Source organism: Cyprinodon variegatus, unplaced genomic scaffold, assembly GCF_000732505.1.
Source record: "Cyprinodon variegatus isolate N-32 unplaced genomic scaffold, C_variegatus-1.0 Scaffold1, whole genome shotgun sequence".
NCBI classification, from domain to species: domain Eukaryota; kingdom Metazoa; phylum Chordata; class Actinopteri; order Cyprinodontiformes; family Cyprinodontidae; genus Cyprinodon; species Cyprinodon variegatus.
Window position 1 is genome coordinate 2,350,273 of NW_015150454.1, and position 16,205 is coordinate 2,366,477.

General features: G+C 36.9%; 1 protein-coding gene across 2 annotated transcripts in view; it reads right to left on the reverse strand.

Moving 5' to 3' along the window:
* The window catches only part of LOC107100185 (poly(ADP-ribose) glycohydrolase-like), a 32,389-nt gene that overhangs the window by 12,923 nt on the left and 3,261 nt on the right, over window positions 1–16,205 (reverse strand). For both annotated transcript variants that reach the window (XM_015398699.1, XM_015398623.1), the window contains exons 5-12: window positions 14,559–14,681; window positions 14,368–14,448; window positions 13,845–13,919; window positions 7,902–7,994; window positions 5,655–5,809; window positions 1,209–1,288; window positions 1,035–1,095; window positions 869–944 (exon numbers count right to left, since the gene is read on the reverse strand). In XM_015398699.1, the coding sequence (XP_015254185.1) occupies window positions 869–944; window positions 1,035–1,095; window positions 1,209–1,288; window positions 5,655–5,809; window positions 7,902–7,994; window positions 13,845–13,919; window positions 14,368–14,448; window positions 14,559–14,681 (744 nt within the window). The remainder of the gene's footprint in view (window positions 1–868; window positions 945–1,034; window positions 1,096–1,208; window positions 1,289–5,654; window positions 5,810–7,901; window positions 7,995–13,844; window positions 13,920–14,367; window positions 14,449–14,558; window positions 14,682–16,205) is intronic.

The following is a 16,205-nucleotide window of genomic DNA, read 5'->3' on the forward strand; positions in this document are numbered from 1 at the left end:
TATATATATATATATATATATATATATATACAGAATTTACAACATTCTTTATTTTGCAGTGGTTGACTTTTTAGGTCAGGCAATATATTTGTTGTACTGCTACCTTTTGTACCCTAAATTCCAGTGAAAGGAACTATTCTAATACTTCAGCATATTAAGATATTTCTGAAAATGTTATGCTCCCAACTTAAGGCATCTAGGAAACGGCAACATCCTTTAGGACAAATAAGAGGGCAATCATGCCTTCATGTCCAATATTAATGTCTGGTCTCACAGATGAGTTTCTAATGGTCAAAAATTTAAATAAAGCCACTCGTAGAACTTCTGGAAAGAATTCCCAAGAGAGATAAAGCTGTTACAGCTGCAAAGGGTGGAATCATAATAAAGATGTCATTCAAGTTCATATTTGATGCATTAAGAGAAAAAAAACACCTGGGAACATAGTGTTAAACTTTAATCATAGCTGCACAACTGCAGCTTTTCTATAGATCTCTTTTATTCATTTAAGTTGTAACTCAAAAATCTTTTTTTTTTTTCCTCAATCCTGCTTAGCAGGCTGTGTCACCTAAGGGATTTCTGCTGCTCCCTTTGGCATTTTTAAACATCTGGTAAGATAATTGGATGAGATCGACCCATTGGAGGTTAACTGTAGATGCTGAAATGTCTGCGGTATAAATATTACATGTAAAAAAAAGATCAAATTACAACCAAACAAAGCAAAAGAAAAAAAACATCTATAAACTACAAACCCCAATCTTTACTTGGCAAAGTTTGCAGATTGCACAACATGAATATAATTCAACTGTAAAAAGACATGTATGCACACAACTTTAAAACTTGAGTTTTTACTAATTACAAGAAACCTTACCTGAAGCATCCCATATCCATTCTCCTCAATTGTGCCTCTACAACTGATATGTAAGCATGTCAGCTTGGTCTGTGAACTTAACACAACAAGGATAAATCAAAAATTATTAATCTGCATTAATTAATCTAAGACAAATTCTTGTATTTTTCCTGAATACTGATGTTACCTTTCCCAGTCTGGTGGACTGGTAAGAACTTGTCTTGTAAACGTAACAAGACCTTTAGGTTCTGGAAATATATATATACAAAATAAAGAAAGAAAGAAAAAAGTTAAAGTTTAATGCTTTATTGACTTGACAACAGAAAGAGAATTTAGGTGAGAAGATATTTTTCAGTCTTACTTGTTTCCGTAACTCTCCTGAAGTAACAAAGCAGAGTTTTCAATTTCTCAATTTTTCTTGGTGAGGAGCCTTCAAACAACCTAAAAGAACAAATTAACAAATCAACACACAGCTGTCAGGCTTTCTACAAATGCTAATGTGGAGATGCTAACTTGGTGATTTATTGTAAATTAATTTGATTGAGCCATACTTGAGCCAGAGTTCAATAGTTTCGATCAGAACACATTCCTGCCCATTCAGAGTCCAAACCTTAGTTAAATTAAGTATAGTTAGTAAGACTAAGGCTGTGTCTGAACATCTGCCCTAACTCTTAAATCCCTCAATCATTATATAGAACGGTGACCATATAGTGGACTTTAATGTTAACTTAACGTTCGGATAGATCGTCACTACTTTTCGCTCTCAGTTGGTCACATAACTTCTCTGCACCATCTTTGTTATTTGTTGCCGTTGTCGGGTAGCAACAGCGGGCCGCTGTGACAAATCCCATAATGCTTTCCACGATACATCTTCTCGTCTAGTTAAAATGGATGATCACGACTTTTCAAGATGAATTGTGGAAAATCTTGAGTGCACTACTTTTTCATCCACTAGACATTCGGACACTCATTTAAAATGGCGTAGGTTCTATATACTATATAATGCCCTATATAGTGGCAGACATTCGGACACAGACTAAGATTTTGCTGAGAAAGACTCATTTCAGGCAGACTCATGATGTGCTGTGTGGGTAGAGACATAACCAAAACACTAGCAGGAGAAGTACTGACTAAGAAATGACTCAGGAGCTGAATAGATGCCCAAGCCATAGTTTTAACAGTTTATTTTTTTTAAAGACAGAAATACTAAATGAAATACCAGGAACTTCAGGTTTGTGGTTGTAATGTGACAAACTTTTTTGCAAATCTCCATTCGCATCATCTAATAAGAAACTTATAACAGACCATGAAATTCCTAAGTTTGGTCAAGCTTTCTAGCGGGCACACTTTCTTGTCCACCCTTCTTTCTTTCATTGTTTCTGCCTGGGACCATTTCAGCTTTTGGAAGGTTAAGAAAAAATACTGTGTAAGAACAAGTAAGTGGTGAAGAAAAGCTTAAATGACCACATATTGGGCCTCTCTACACCCTGAGCCCATGGCTAATTAAAATAAGCATTCATCTTTTTCTCCCACTGTTTTTTGTTCAGTTAAGAGTTAGAACAGAGGGATCCAATAAATTCACAAAATTATTGCACTAAAAGCCCTTCAGTGATAAAAGAAAATCTATTAAATACAATCCATGCATGCTTTTCTACAAAGATCAGTTTTTTACTAAGTGAATAAAGCAAAGGTTTGTGACCACTTAAGTTGATTACAGAAAGTCGTCCAAAAAGGAAAACAAGCTTTTCAGCCTAAGTGGATAAGAAGTTGCTTAATAAATTATATTTGAAGTTCAGCAAAAGGCAAAACACCAAATAAAGGACTGCTACTGTATATATGTGCATTCTTTTAAAAGGGACCATTTTTCAAATGCTTATAAATGGTAAATTTAAATACAGTTAACTGCTTCTTAATGAACCACATTCTGCATTACAAAGACAACATAAAAAAGTTGTCTGTAGGTTTTTTTTTTGCTTTCTTTTCTAAAACGGTAAAGAATAGGGAATGTATGAGCATTTTCTCCCTCTGTAAAACGTGTTTCCTGTCACAGTAGTCTCAAACTGCAGAAAACACAAGTTAAAGAAGTCTCCTGCCTGCTGCGCTGCCCCTCCATTGCATCCATCACTTAGCAGAGGACAAACCTTGACAGTTCTGCCAAAACAGCAATCAGCAGATTGCTTGCTGCCCTGCTTGTCCAAGACAGAGAGCTACTGTAGCCAATAAGCAAAGTGACGGACACTCCCTCAATTACCAGGAGAAAGGGAGGGTCGGTAACGATCCAGGGCCCGTTTTAGACTGCAGCGGTTGTCTTATTTCATCTTCTCAGAAAGACCACAGCCAACCCCCGCCCGCTCTTATTCTTTCCTGTTTTTTCCTGCTGGTAGAAATGCTGATAAGGGCCCAAGTGGTTCTAAAAAAAAAAAGCCAGCAATGCAACTGAATCAATGTTTATATTATTACAGCATTCTTGTAGATAGCACTTGGAGAGGCAAAGTTGGGCCATAGAACAGATAAATGAAAAAAATTTAAATTTTAGACCAAAGGACAACAAAGTGAACATTATTTAATTTTATAAATCCAAACCTTTTCAGTAGAACAACAGTAGTTTGTTAGGGACCACATGTTGGTTATAACATTACTACTTCCTACCACTAATGAGAAGGAGGAACATCAAGACAAGAGGAAAAGCAGGTTTTGGGAAAAGGGGGTAACAGAGGAGTCATCGCTGTCTCAGTGATGACCCTTACCATAGGGTGGAAAACTTTCATCAGCTGCAGCTGAAAAAGCAGAACTGGCAAGGTATCGATATGAATAATGATACCAGTTTTGTCCAAAAAAGAATCACGAAGCTTGATTTGATCTCTCCTTACAAACTTTCTCAAGTTTAGTCATTACATGAAATTAACATCAAATGATCTAAATAGTAGGGGTGTAAATAATAATTGTTTTGTATCGATGCGTCGATCCAACAGCCGACAATCCGATGCATCGAAGCGTCCGCAAGAGTATCGATTCATGTTTTGTTTTTTTTCCTCCGGTCTATTTTTATCCATTTGCTCCTGGACGTAATTCTCCCTCCCGTGCTGCGGTGGCGCTAAACCTATTTTGCCCTCCTACTGCGCTTCCTGGTTATACTCTTACATCAGTGTGTTGCAGTGAGCTTGACACAGACATTTTTGATTTATGCCCAATATTGAAGCATGGCCTGTGCTACACGTTGTGGGTCTAGATACGGCCGAGGCGGAGAGGAAGTGGGGGCGAGTTCAGTCTGACGACGGAGGGACATGAGGGCCAAAAAGAGCGGAGATCCAGGTGGAAAAAGGGTCCCAGCGTTCTCATGCACTTCGCTCTTCTAGCGGGTCAAACATTACAAGTTGTTTTCCGCAATTTCGGTTATGAAAACAAAACAAGCCGGCCTCCTGTCCGCTGCACTGTTTGCGGTGAGCTACAATTTGGGAGAGGTGCAGCAGAGCGTCTGTGAAACGGGGCGGGGACGTCTGGAGCCGAGGTATTGCATTGCACTCATTGCACTGATTTTGTGCAGTATTTTTTGATGCAAGGCCTTTCAGAAGCTATAACACAGGGGCATTATTATTTTTCAGTGAATGAGGTTTTAATAGGAATAGGTGGAGGGCAACTTTTCTACTTCTGTTATTTGCTGTTGTTTCTGAAATATTGTTGTCTAGCCTGTAAGGTGTTAAAAAAAATAAAAAATAAAAATGTATCGAATCGTGGTGTATTCTTGAGTATCGAAAATAATTGAATCGTTGGGTCAGGAAATCAATACTGAATCGAATCGCCATGATGGCTGTGATTTTACACCCCTACTAAATAGGTCCACAATATAAGAGCCATCTAGGAAGCAAATAGGAAGCTAAGATGCAAATGTTAGCTTTTGTTTCAATGAGAGCTGATATTTAGCTTTCAAAGTCACAATAATAAGACAATGATCATCTACCGAAACTTGAGAGTGCACAGACCTCTAAACTTCTTTAAATATTATCATAGCCTTTCATGGGACAACAACAAGGTATAACACTTAGATGCCATGTAAAGTAGTAAGTTTACAGCTTGTATATATCAGTACAAACTGGATGTCCTCTAAATAAATACGTATACAGCCATTACAGTCTTAACAACTGGGGATAAAGTGAGCTGTCATCGTTACAGTGGGATTGGACGAATTTAAATAATATTAGATGTAAATCTGCCAGTAGTAAGACAACATTAGGCTTTAAATTTGTGCATTCACTCATCTCAAATAAATAGGCATCTAAAGATTATGATTAATCAAGGAAAACAAGACAACTGTGTAATTCAAACCAGTATAGAGGAAGTTTTTTAGTTAGCCTTCTGTTATTTGGGTCTCCAGGCTGTTAACTGTGGAGATAATACTAACAGAAAATACTAATTCAAACCACACCTACAACAATCTTTATTCTAAAAACAGACATGGAAGGGAGGAATGAATCTCAGCCCAAACCCTTTTCTACTGACAGAAGTTACAGCGAGCATCGCAAAACTAAATATCAGATAAAAACAAAAGTAATGGTCCGCCATCTGGCCTCCATCAGTGAACTTCATATTCTTCTTCATCAATGAACTCATATATGTTAAAAATGTAAAGAACCTAAACATCAACAGGATTATTTAAACTGGTTACAAATAAAAATAAAAAAACAGATTTTTTTTTAAAATTGTTTTTCCAATGCAGTAGCACCCCCTGATGGAAATAATATTTCAATGTAAGGAAGAAAAAAAATAAAACATCATTTTGGACCATTTTTTCCCCAGGCTAAGAGTTTACCTGTAGAAGTTGATTTCAGGATAGTTGCCGTACTCCGACCTGCGGGAATTGCGTCGTGGGAAAGTGCAGAAGAAGGCGTTGGCCAAAAGACAGGCTATTTGCTCTTGAGACAGAGTCAGGGAATGGTTCATACCCGACTTTAGAAGAGGAATTGGCTAAAGGGAGACAAAGCATACAGAAAGACAACTTAGGCATAAAAAGACAAGAAAGATCAATATATATATAAAATCATGACATAAGACAATGGAAGGTAAAACTGAAAATACATGCAGGATTTTGTAGGAGTAGCATAATAGCTTGGAAGGCTAATGAGAGCAGAAAATCAGTTTAGCGATTTAGCAAGCAGGAGATAAGGAGGGTTCCATTAGTTAAATGGGTGGTAGTAATTAAGGTTCCGGTTTTTTTTTGCTCTCCCTCAGGTTCGTTCAGACACATGGGGGCCATCAATCTTTACTGATTAGGGCTAAGGAGTCTCCCAAGGCCGCCAAGTAGGCAGATCAATACAAGCTCTAATCACACACGCATAAACATGAACTTTTCATGTCTAATACTACAGACAATCTCTATACTTTATAGCTAAGAGTACAGTTCTGATAACAGCGCTGAAGTGCTGCTCTCTTTGAAAAAGTCACTGGAGGGTTTTTTTTTCCCTCTCCTTTCCAAGTGGGAGTTGAATTCAGCAAATTAAATTAACAGAAGACTCTGTAATAGATAACGCAATTACAAAAATACCAATCTTGTAATTATTCCTGTACTGCCATAATGGATGACCTAGTCTGAAAACAAAGACAAATGGAGATGACATTTCGACAGATCTCTAAGACAGACCAGCTGTATGTGCTGGGAATTAAAGAGAGGTCTGTTGGCTTTAATGGTCACTAGCATGTCTTCCCTACATGTATTTCTCAATGATAGGAATTCCTGGTGCAGAATGTTTACTTTAGTAATGAAGGAATAGTCATTAAACACAGCATACAAGAACAAGACCTGTAAACAAAGAAAATGCCATGTTTATTGACCTTTTTACATAAAAAACAGGCTTGATGAGGATTCTTTAGTACAATCTAGTAAAGACGTTTAGCATTACAAACACGTATTATGTGTTCTTAAAAAAGTAGTACCAATAAAATGGGGGTATTATAATAAAATAAATAAATAAAAAACAAAACCCCACTTTCCAAAAAAAGCATCTCAGCGATTTTGCTGCCGACACAAACCGAACCAGCAAAAGCAACCCTCGGAACATTTCAAATGAGGGAAAATATTAGCGTTTCGTGTTCGTTTTGACTTCGTGTGGACGGGGCCTAAGTTGGACGGTCCGATCCAGCTACACTATACATGAAGTACTAAGCTCCGTGCTTTTATTAATTATGATCATTAGACAGCAATCTGAAAGAAGCTTTTTCTCCCCATTTATTTTCACAAATTGTTGGATTCCTCTCAGACACCGAAACAATTGTCTGTGCAAATCTCTTTTATAAAACTAAACTTTTGTTAATTTGATATACTAACAGTATATTTGTTTACACCACAAATTTGTAAACATGTAAGATTAATTTAATTTATTTTACTTCTATAAAAAGTATTTAAGGAAAAACCTTAAAAGTCATAGCTACAACATTTTAATCAATACTATTTTTTCCTTTAAATAATAAATCCACATAGAATCTAGTGTGATGTAGAAATAAAAACAATACATTTATTTAGGAAAAAATTGAATTATTATTTTACACATTTTTACAGATTGAAAATATATAAATGTTTACTTTAGGTGATGGCAACATCAACAGAAAAACATTTTGCACCAATTGGAATAGTTCATTAAAGGCCCATGAGACACAGCTAAGCTACTATTACCTCTTGCCAGGTTCTAGTGGCTCTATGGTAGCTCTGAAGAATGGCTTTCTTCAAAATAAAAGTAAAACAAGGGTGAGCATCAGACAAGCTTTTGAGCACTGTTGCCAACTTAAGAGAGCAATGGGATTCAGAGGGCTGTTTTTCTTCTGAACTGGTATGTTGAATAATTGGCTTAATTAGCATTAGCCAACATGTCAACACTTACTGGCTGGGAGGAGTTAAGCTTATAGAGATCACCTTTAAATATGAGAACACATAACCAGAAACGTAAATTGAATTTTGGAGAGTTTTGAGGATATATGATTGATTTAAAGAACTACAAAAGGAAACATAACGTACGTATGTTAGGAATATAAAAAGCATGCAAATCTCCCGGTCATATAAACTTACCGTTGTGCAAAGGTGTGGAGCGCGAAGTGCCAGATGTACCATAGCAGGTAGTACGGCCTCGAACAGCTGCTGCACCTCACAAAGTTCAAGATACTGGAGAAAAGCCAAAACACGAAAGCAGAGTCATTTTTTTCATCCAATGGGTTGGAAGAGCTCAATGTTACAAATCGCAGTATGTTTACTGGTTTCCTTCCAAATTTTAGATATAACAAAGAAAGAAACGAGGTTTTGCTGTTGCAGCTCTTAAATCATGAAATTCTCCACTGCCGTAAATTAAACAGGCCTGTTCACCAGCCATTTCTAAATCTGCGCTGATCTTTTCTGTGGCGTTTCTGTTAAAATTTAGAATGTTGATTTGAATTTTTGTTTTTTCCCCATCTCTGTTATGGCTCAATGTTTAAAAAGTGTTATAATGCTGAAGAGTCATGGTTTAGAACTCAGTACCAGCAGCCAGATTTGAACCTTTTCTAAAACAGAGCATAGAATTCATATGTTGGAAGAAAATATTGACGGGATTTAGGCTATTAAAGATAATAGAAAACCTACTTAAGAAATGCAGAAAAACTATAAATGTTACATAAATAAAATGTTAGGCTTGTGTTACAATTGCCATATACCGCATTTTCTGGACTATGAGCGGCTACTTTTTTCCCACGCTTTAAGCCATATGGATTATAACAAGGTGCGGCTTTTCTGTGGACTTTTCTAACGGCCACAGGTGGGAGTGGGGGTGAAAGAAGGGCCTCTATTTCATTTAGCACAAAAACATGCTAGCAGCAGGCACAATGGGAACAAATGTCCTAAATCCACATATTTTGACATTTATTTGCAGCATTAAAGTTGCCGAACCAATGAAGAAACTGGGCTCAACTCCTGAAGAGCTGAATTAAAGAGCCGACAAAGCCCCCATTTTCAGTAGAAGCTCTTACTGCGGCGAGCTAACAAGCTAACAGGAGCTAGCATTCTTCTTCATCCCTAACTTAGTGGCGATATGTAGTGCTCCCCCTACAGGTTTGGTGGGAGACAGTTCAGTAGATTTCAGCGGCTTATAGCCTGGTGAGGCTTATATATGTACGTTTCCAGCTTTTTCAAAAAAAATTAGTGGGTGCAGCTTAAAGTGAGGTGCGCTCTATACTCCAGACAATACGTATATTTAATAACTATAAGTCTAAATTTTTATTATTTGATGTTCACCAATTGTATTGATGAACAAGGTATTTGTATTATATCATAGGTACACATTTTTATGCATTTCTTGTACAGTTTTAATTTATGAATTTAGCTCACTGCAATTTTACCCTTTAAGGTTTAACTTCTGCATGTTATTATTTTGTTTTTCATTTCCTGTAATTTACTGTCCCCAGTCCCAGCTAGTTGTAACAAACCAGACTGTTCTGCTCCATGTGGTCTTCCATAAAGTCAATGTAATACATCCTAGATATCAAACTGCACCAATGTTTTCAAACAAGGACCGAAACTGCTGCTGAGCCACTCGGAGCACAGAACGCATTTAGAGGAAAGTATCATCAATCTGAAAATGAGCCCGCCATGAATGAGGCATCTATACTTCAGCTGCCGCTTACCTCAGCATCCATTGGCAATTCCCACTAAAATACACATCCAGGTTTTCGATCATACACCCAGATTTACAACACAATCATTTATGAGTGTATTGGCTTCGAATGTCACAGTCATCAATCACTTGCCTTATTCTATCAAGGTAAGCAGAGGAGCTTGGTCTGATTAAATGGACCTTCTGGAGCAAATGCAAATGACCAATTGTGGGGAGAGTGGCAGGCTGGTTGATTTTCAAGAGGAAGTCTTCTGCGGTTGACTTGGCTAGGAGCATTTATATGGCTGCAGAGCAGGTCTGACTAAATGCTGTCAGAAGTAATGAGCTGGCAGACATCCTAAAGTGCTCCTTTGGGACTAATAGATAGTAGTTGGTGATGCAGCAGGATGATGACAGAAACGGAGTAGCTGCATTTACAGCAGATAAAGCAGCAATGTGGCCACATGGTGAGGCAGTGCAAACCAAATGGTTTTCACATTTAAATATTTTAAATCATCTTAAAACATATCTTAAGATTTAGAAGTTACTGGTTAATTAGGCTTAGATATCTTGATTAAAAGGCAAATATCATTTCTTGAAGGGTAAAAACTGTAGCAGTACTGGTTTTTGTACGTACAATATATTAGCCAGAAAATCCTAATCCTGTTCGGTCCACACAAACATCCATCAGATGGTGACACAGTGACAGTTTCATTCAGCTGAGAGGGAAACACTATGGCGATTTACAGACAAGCTCTAATTTGGAAAAAACCTTTTTCTTTTCTGCCCCTGTTGCACATCGAGAGGCACGTCAATCATTGGCTCAGGGGTAATACACCTCCACATAATTACCCCAAGGCAAAAAAAAAAAAAAAATGTAGCTTAGAATTTGATTAAGCAATCCAGGGTAAGGGGAGGAGCAATAGTTTCATTCTCAACGGTTTTAAAGATTTGTTTTTGTTAAAAAGCAGTTCCTCTGTGTAAAAGGACTGTTTTTGAATTTGTTGATCTCACCATAAAGCCAGGAGGTGGACCACAGTGGAGCAATCAGCTATTTAAACACCGTTGCACTGCAAAAACAATCTAAATATGAGTACATGATCTTAAAATAAGTAGGTAAATAAAGGATCTGCCAATGGAATTGGTATGTTTCCCTTAAATAAGATCATTATATATGGATATTGAAATAAGTGTTTGAGACTGCAGTTGTCTTTTATCTTTTAAAAGCTGTCAGATTCCATTGGAAAAATGTCTCACTTAACTATTCAATTCAAGAAAAAAATGCACTTATTTAAAGAGAAATTGACTTTCTTAGATTTAACTTTTTTGCTGCATGTTTTGTAGATGCCTATTAGGGTCCTGATAAAAGGGTCTGAGAAAAAGAAGCAATGTAGCAGCAGTGGTATAGGAACGTAATAGTGAAGCAGGCGGCAAACTCCTCTGTATCCCCAGAAGCACCAAATCAGGCGGGATCAGGAGCGCGGTCTCTAGAGGTACACAACAAGCCCAGCGCAAGATAACAAGCACTTGTGAGTAGCAATTCACCATACGTTCTAGGAAGCCTTTGAAGGTTGCAGCACTGCACACACGTATGTGCACTAGAAAAATAGTGTTATGATGTGGGGATACTGGAGCCTTTCTCTGCAGTTTTTCCAGGCTGATGGGGGCGTGATGTGCAGGGTATCAAAAGAGAAGAGTCAGTCTGGGAGTGAAGTAGCTGCAGGCCAGTAAATGGTGGAGAACATGCTGCAGACAAACCAGTGCTGAGTCTAGTTTGAGATAGTGGGCTTAACCTATTTTGAGTATAGAGCAGATATCCTGAGTCAACTTATTCTGCTTTGTGAGATTCAAGATTTTCAGTTTCAGAACAGGGGATTTCAATCAGCTAACTTCTATCCGAGTTGAAGGTGCTGTAGGAGATCTTGGAAAAACGGTTCCAGCAAGCTATATTTTTGAACATACACAACCATGCCTCTCGCTTCAGACCACACCTCCAAAACACATGAACGCGCATGCTGTCTGTCGAGGTATTCAGATGAGATCAAGAACGAAACAAGCCGAGACCAAGCGCTTGTGAAACGAGCGAACAACAACATAATGTTACTTTCACATCTAAAACAGCAGAAGCAGTAAAAGCAGCTAGTTTACATGCAAAGTGAATGGTTGACGTGCATCAAGGCTTGTCAACATGGTAATCTGGATGAACTGACAATGTTTTCAGGTGGACTTTTTCACTTCAAAATAGATTCAAAGTACTTTTTACCCACTGAACACAGCAAATATAGCTGCCATTGTTACAGGCAAAGAAAGGATAGGTTAGCTCCGGCCAACGTGCATCAGATCCACTTTTTCCAACCCGCAGCCAGAGCAGCAGAGATGCTTCAGCTGCGCTTCAGAACTTAAGCTGTACAAGCATAAAAAATGAAGCAGCACACGCCTTTTTGCTGCTTTAGGTGTGAACATAGCATAACAGTGGCTAGCTTCCAGTCATGGCATCCTGCACGAGCGTTGGGGGGTTGATTCGTTCATGTCTCAGAGTACGCGCATGGGGGAGGGACAAGAAGACGACCATGACTGACATGTTAGGAACCAATAGTGTACAACAGACCGTCTTTTCTGACTGGTGGGGGTTATTCATTGATTTCTAACTGTAGCGTTGACCGTTTATTTTAGTTTCACTTCCAGACCTTCTATTTCACTGCTTGCTACACGATTGTGGGGAGATCTTTAAGCCACATGGTAAAAAATACATCAGAAAAGATCTTACTGCACCTTTAAGGAAGCCCAGAATCTAGGGTAAGCAAGAGCACATAAGAAGCCTCAAAGAGGCATTTCTCAGCGGAAGAACTAAACATATTAATGATGCCATGTAGATATTACAAAACATATTAAAAAAAGAAGAGACAATACAGTTTCTGTTGCAAAATAAAGAGGTTTAACGTGGTTTTATGCAAACCTCTGGTAATATGGTGAAGTTTTTTTCTCAACACAATTATTTTACTTTAAATAAGCAATGTGTATCTGGGTGCAGTGATTTCTTCCTGAAGTATTTGGAGCTTTTCTGTCTGCAAAGGTTAATAGTAAAATATAATTAGCAAAACTTGTGTTTTTTAATCTTGAGGAGATGGATCTAATGGACATTTAAAGTGTATGCTAACAGTTTAACACTAAATCGCTGACAGTTTAGCACTAAAAAGGAAGTACAGCAAAAAGAACATGTCATCGTTGTAGCATAAAAGTGATCTGAGGCTGGAATTTTATCAAGATAAATTGACAAAAATGGTGATGCTCAAAAACGTACTGTATGAATCTGTATTACAAATGCATTTTGTAAAGGATGCACCATTTCTGATGATTTTTTTCAATCCGACCTAAGCTCGACTGTAGACAGAATCAGGAAAACTTTAGGAAATTCAGCTCCTGACCGCACCCCCCTCCAGTTAAATTGAAGATGTAGTATATTTTATATATATATATATATATATATATATATATATATATATATATATATATATATATATATATATATATATATATATAATTTTCTTTTTACATTTTTGTGTTGTCCAGTCTTTTGGGTTCCCTAGTTGCTTGCTCTGTGTTAAATTGATCAGCTCATCATGAGAGCGAATGAATATAAGAAATAAATTATTATTATCTTCATATTCATGTAACCTTTAATAAGCACAACTCGATCAAACTTTTCAGTGAAAATATGCTAAACTTATTTAGTTATCTATGCAAAGACTTGTTTTCCTCTTAACCTTAGAAAATATTACAGTTAAGATGTCTATAAAAAAATATTTTCCAATTTTATTTTTTTTATTAGTTTAAATTATTACCTCTTACTGCAGTAACTTCCCCAAAATTAATAAAGCCTTAGATTTGTTTCTTAAGCGCTGCAGAAAGATAACTAACATTTGTCTGCATAATTGCAGTCAGTCTGAAGAGGAGATAGAAAGTGTAAATGAAAGAGAAGAAAGTTTAGATGAGACGTTGCTCTTGTTTATCTGCAACAGCTGCTGATGCTTTGATCTGCACTCGTCTATGCTAACTGTATGGCGCTCCCATGAGCCTCAGAAACCTTTCGGGGATGATGAACAGCAGCCTGTGTGCAGTCAAGTGAATTAAAGCAGACTTTCTTCACCAGCAATATACCATTCGCTTAGTTCTTTTTATCACAAGAAACTAAAGATAAAATCACTGCTACACAAAAATGGATTAACAAAATAATTCAAAGAATTTTACCACTTTTGTTTATGCTCATTCTATTAACTCTCAGGAAGATAAAATGTTTGCTTTTTAAGTAAGACAAAATTTATAAAAAGAAATTAGTAGCCACTATCGCTTTCATTTAATTGGGCATAGTCATTATGTTTTGACCTGCTCACCTCTGTGCAAAAAAGGTTCAAGGCAGTGAAGTCCCATTTCTTTGCGTGGGCCATGTTGTACCTCAGTATTGCATCCTAGGGAGGAGAATGGAAGCTATTTAATAATAGAAAATAAGAAGGCTGACCGTCGTTTATCTTAAATAGAACGAAAAATGTATACTGAGGAACCTGAGGAAAAGTGGTTATAAACTCTGCCACCATGTGGTTGCTTATGGTACATGTTCTGAAATTCACACAAAATGCTTAAAAAAGTACAAATAAAAACTTTAGAAGAAAATCTACTGTATTTTTATTTATTAATCATTTGCTTTTTGGTTACGAACATCAACTGAGATGTTTGTTGACCCTGGCTTAAACAGTATCCACAAAATAAAATCATTACACATAAGCAAACAATTAGTTATAAAACATACAAAGAAAATAATGGAAAAAGGATTTAGTCAACATCTGAACTGCTAGTTTGACAATATAAATCCAAATTATAAAAAAAAAAAAAAAATACACAAACATGGAAAGTTCTTACCCTGACATCCAGACAACTTTTGAATCCTCGCTGTAAGGAAGTACGGATCAGCTCCCACCGACTCTGCAAACTGCTTCCATCCTTTATGAGAATTATTGAAGAAAAACATAATGTTTTTTCAAGTAATTTAATCTCAAGCTTTAAAGAGGTGCTATGGTACAAAGTTTAACATGAAAGCTCATTTAAAATACCTCAGTCTCGAGAGGAAACATGTTTTTTTCAGAGCAGGGCATCTTAACAGACACATCATCCCACGCATCTCTGAACTTGGAGGGGTATGGGATGGGGACGTCTCCCTCTTTGAGAAGATCCGTCTGTAACAGAGTAAAGTTACTGTTGTTTTTTTACAGCAATAAAGTCTTGAATCCAAACTTATGATCATGTCTAAATAACTTTGATTCAGGAAATCAGGAAATTGCAATAAATAGAATACAATACAATAAAATAAAACCCAAAGGTAAAATACCAAACTTGAACCGTTCAATGCACAAACAATTCCTATTTATTGTTGATTAGATTTTTCAGGAAAACACCTACTTCTGTTTTACAAAACTTTTATTCCAAACCTAGCTTGATTTATAAAAGCAACTTTTAAATAATATCACGTCAAGTACTCTTCAAAGGCACCTTAAACTGGTAAATTCAGACATGAATATAAATAATTTTATATGGACATGACTTGTAAAGAATAAAAAAAAAAAAAAAATCCATTTAGGACCAAAAAAAAATACACATCACACTGTAAGTATTACTGACTCACAAATTCATGTTACTGAAGTCAGAGCACTTGTTCAACTTTTAAAACCAGCAGCTTTGAAGCATACAAACTAAAAGCAGTGCAAAGCCTTGCATCCACTGGTTTAAGCCAATCCACAATTAAACTCTAAAGCAGCAGAAAATATTGTCAGGATTAACTTTTATTGTACATCAATTTATTGGTCTAATATCTAAAGTCTTGGTTTAGCAGTTTCCAGGAAACAGCACTGATTACCTGACTGTACATCAGGCACAGTCAAACACGGATTATGGTGTGGATCCTTTTTCCTTTTCGGAGCTAAGCCATATGAAAGCTTAGTAAAAGGCACTTTATAATCCACAGCTATTCAGACTGGTTTTTAACTTGTCGTATGATGTATAATTTTCATTTTGTATCTTTTAACTCTTCAACTTCTGTGTTTTCTATGCTTGATTTTTTTTTGTCGTAAAGCATTTTTTTTCTCTTACTGCAATTATTTGGCATTTTAAACAACATCATGATACCAACTTTGTGTGAACAGTGAAATATTCGAATGCAAATTTCCACAACAGCACAGAGCTAAAAAAAAACATGGCTGACCAAGTTAGGTGTGGAAGGACTTAAATTGCATCCAAAGAGTCTCACACTCATCCTAGAAGAACATCTTTGACATAAATGAGAAGGAGGCCACAAACCTTCTTGTCTAACAACACAAATTAATTTCTCATTTAGTGGTCAAAAACATTCCAATGATAAAGATTCAGCTCTTTATTTTTTATTTAGAGGAGTAAAGCGGGGACGAAGATGTTGTGGAAGAGGACGCCAGGGCGGCAGAAGCTTGGTTTGGTGTAGAAGGCTTACATGTTTGAGCCCTTTGCCTCGCAATGCTGCCAGTTCTGTTAGCTCTACGCCTCCTGAAGCCACAGACGTCCATCTCCCGTGAACACTCGGATGTAACTCAATGGTAAAGTCGATGATTCTTATTTCTTATTCAACCGGTGCGTATATTAGGTGTGACAGATTAATCTAGATGCTATGACCGAACAAATTTGATTGACAGATGACTGTTGACACATAATTGGCAAAATTTAGGTGTACAAGC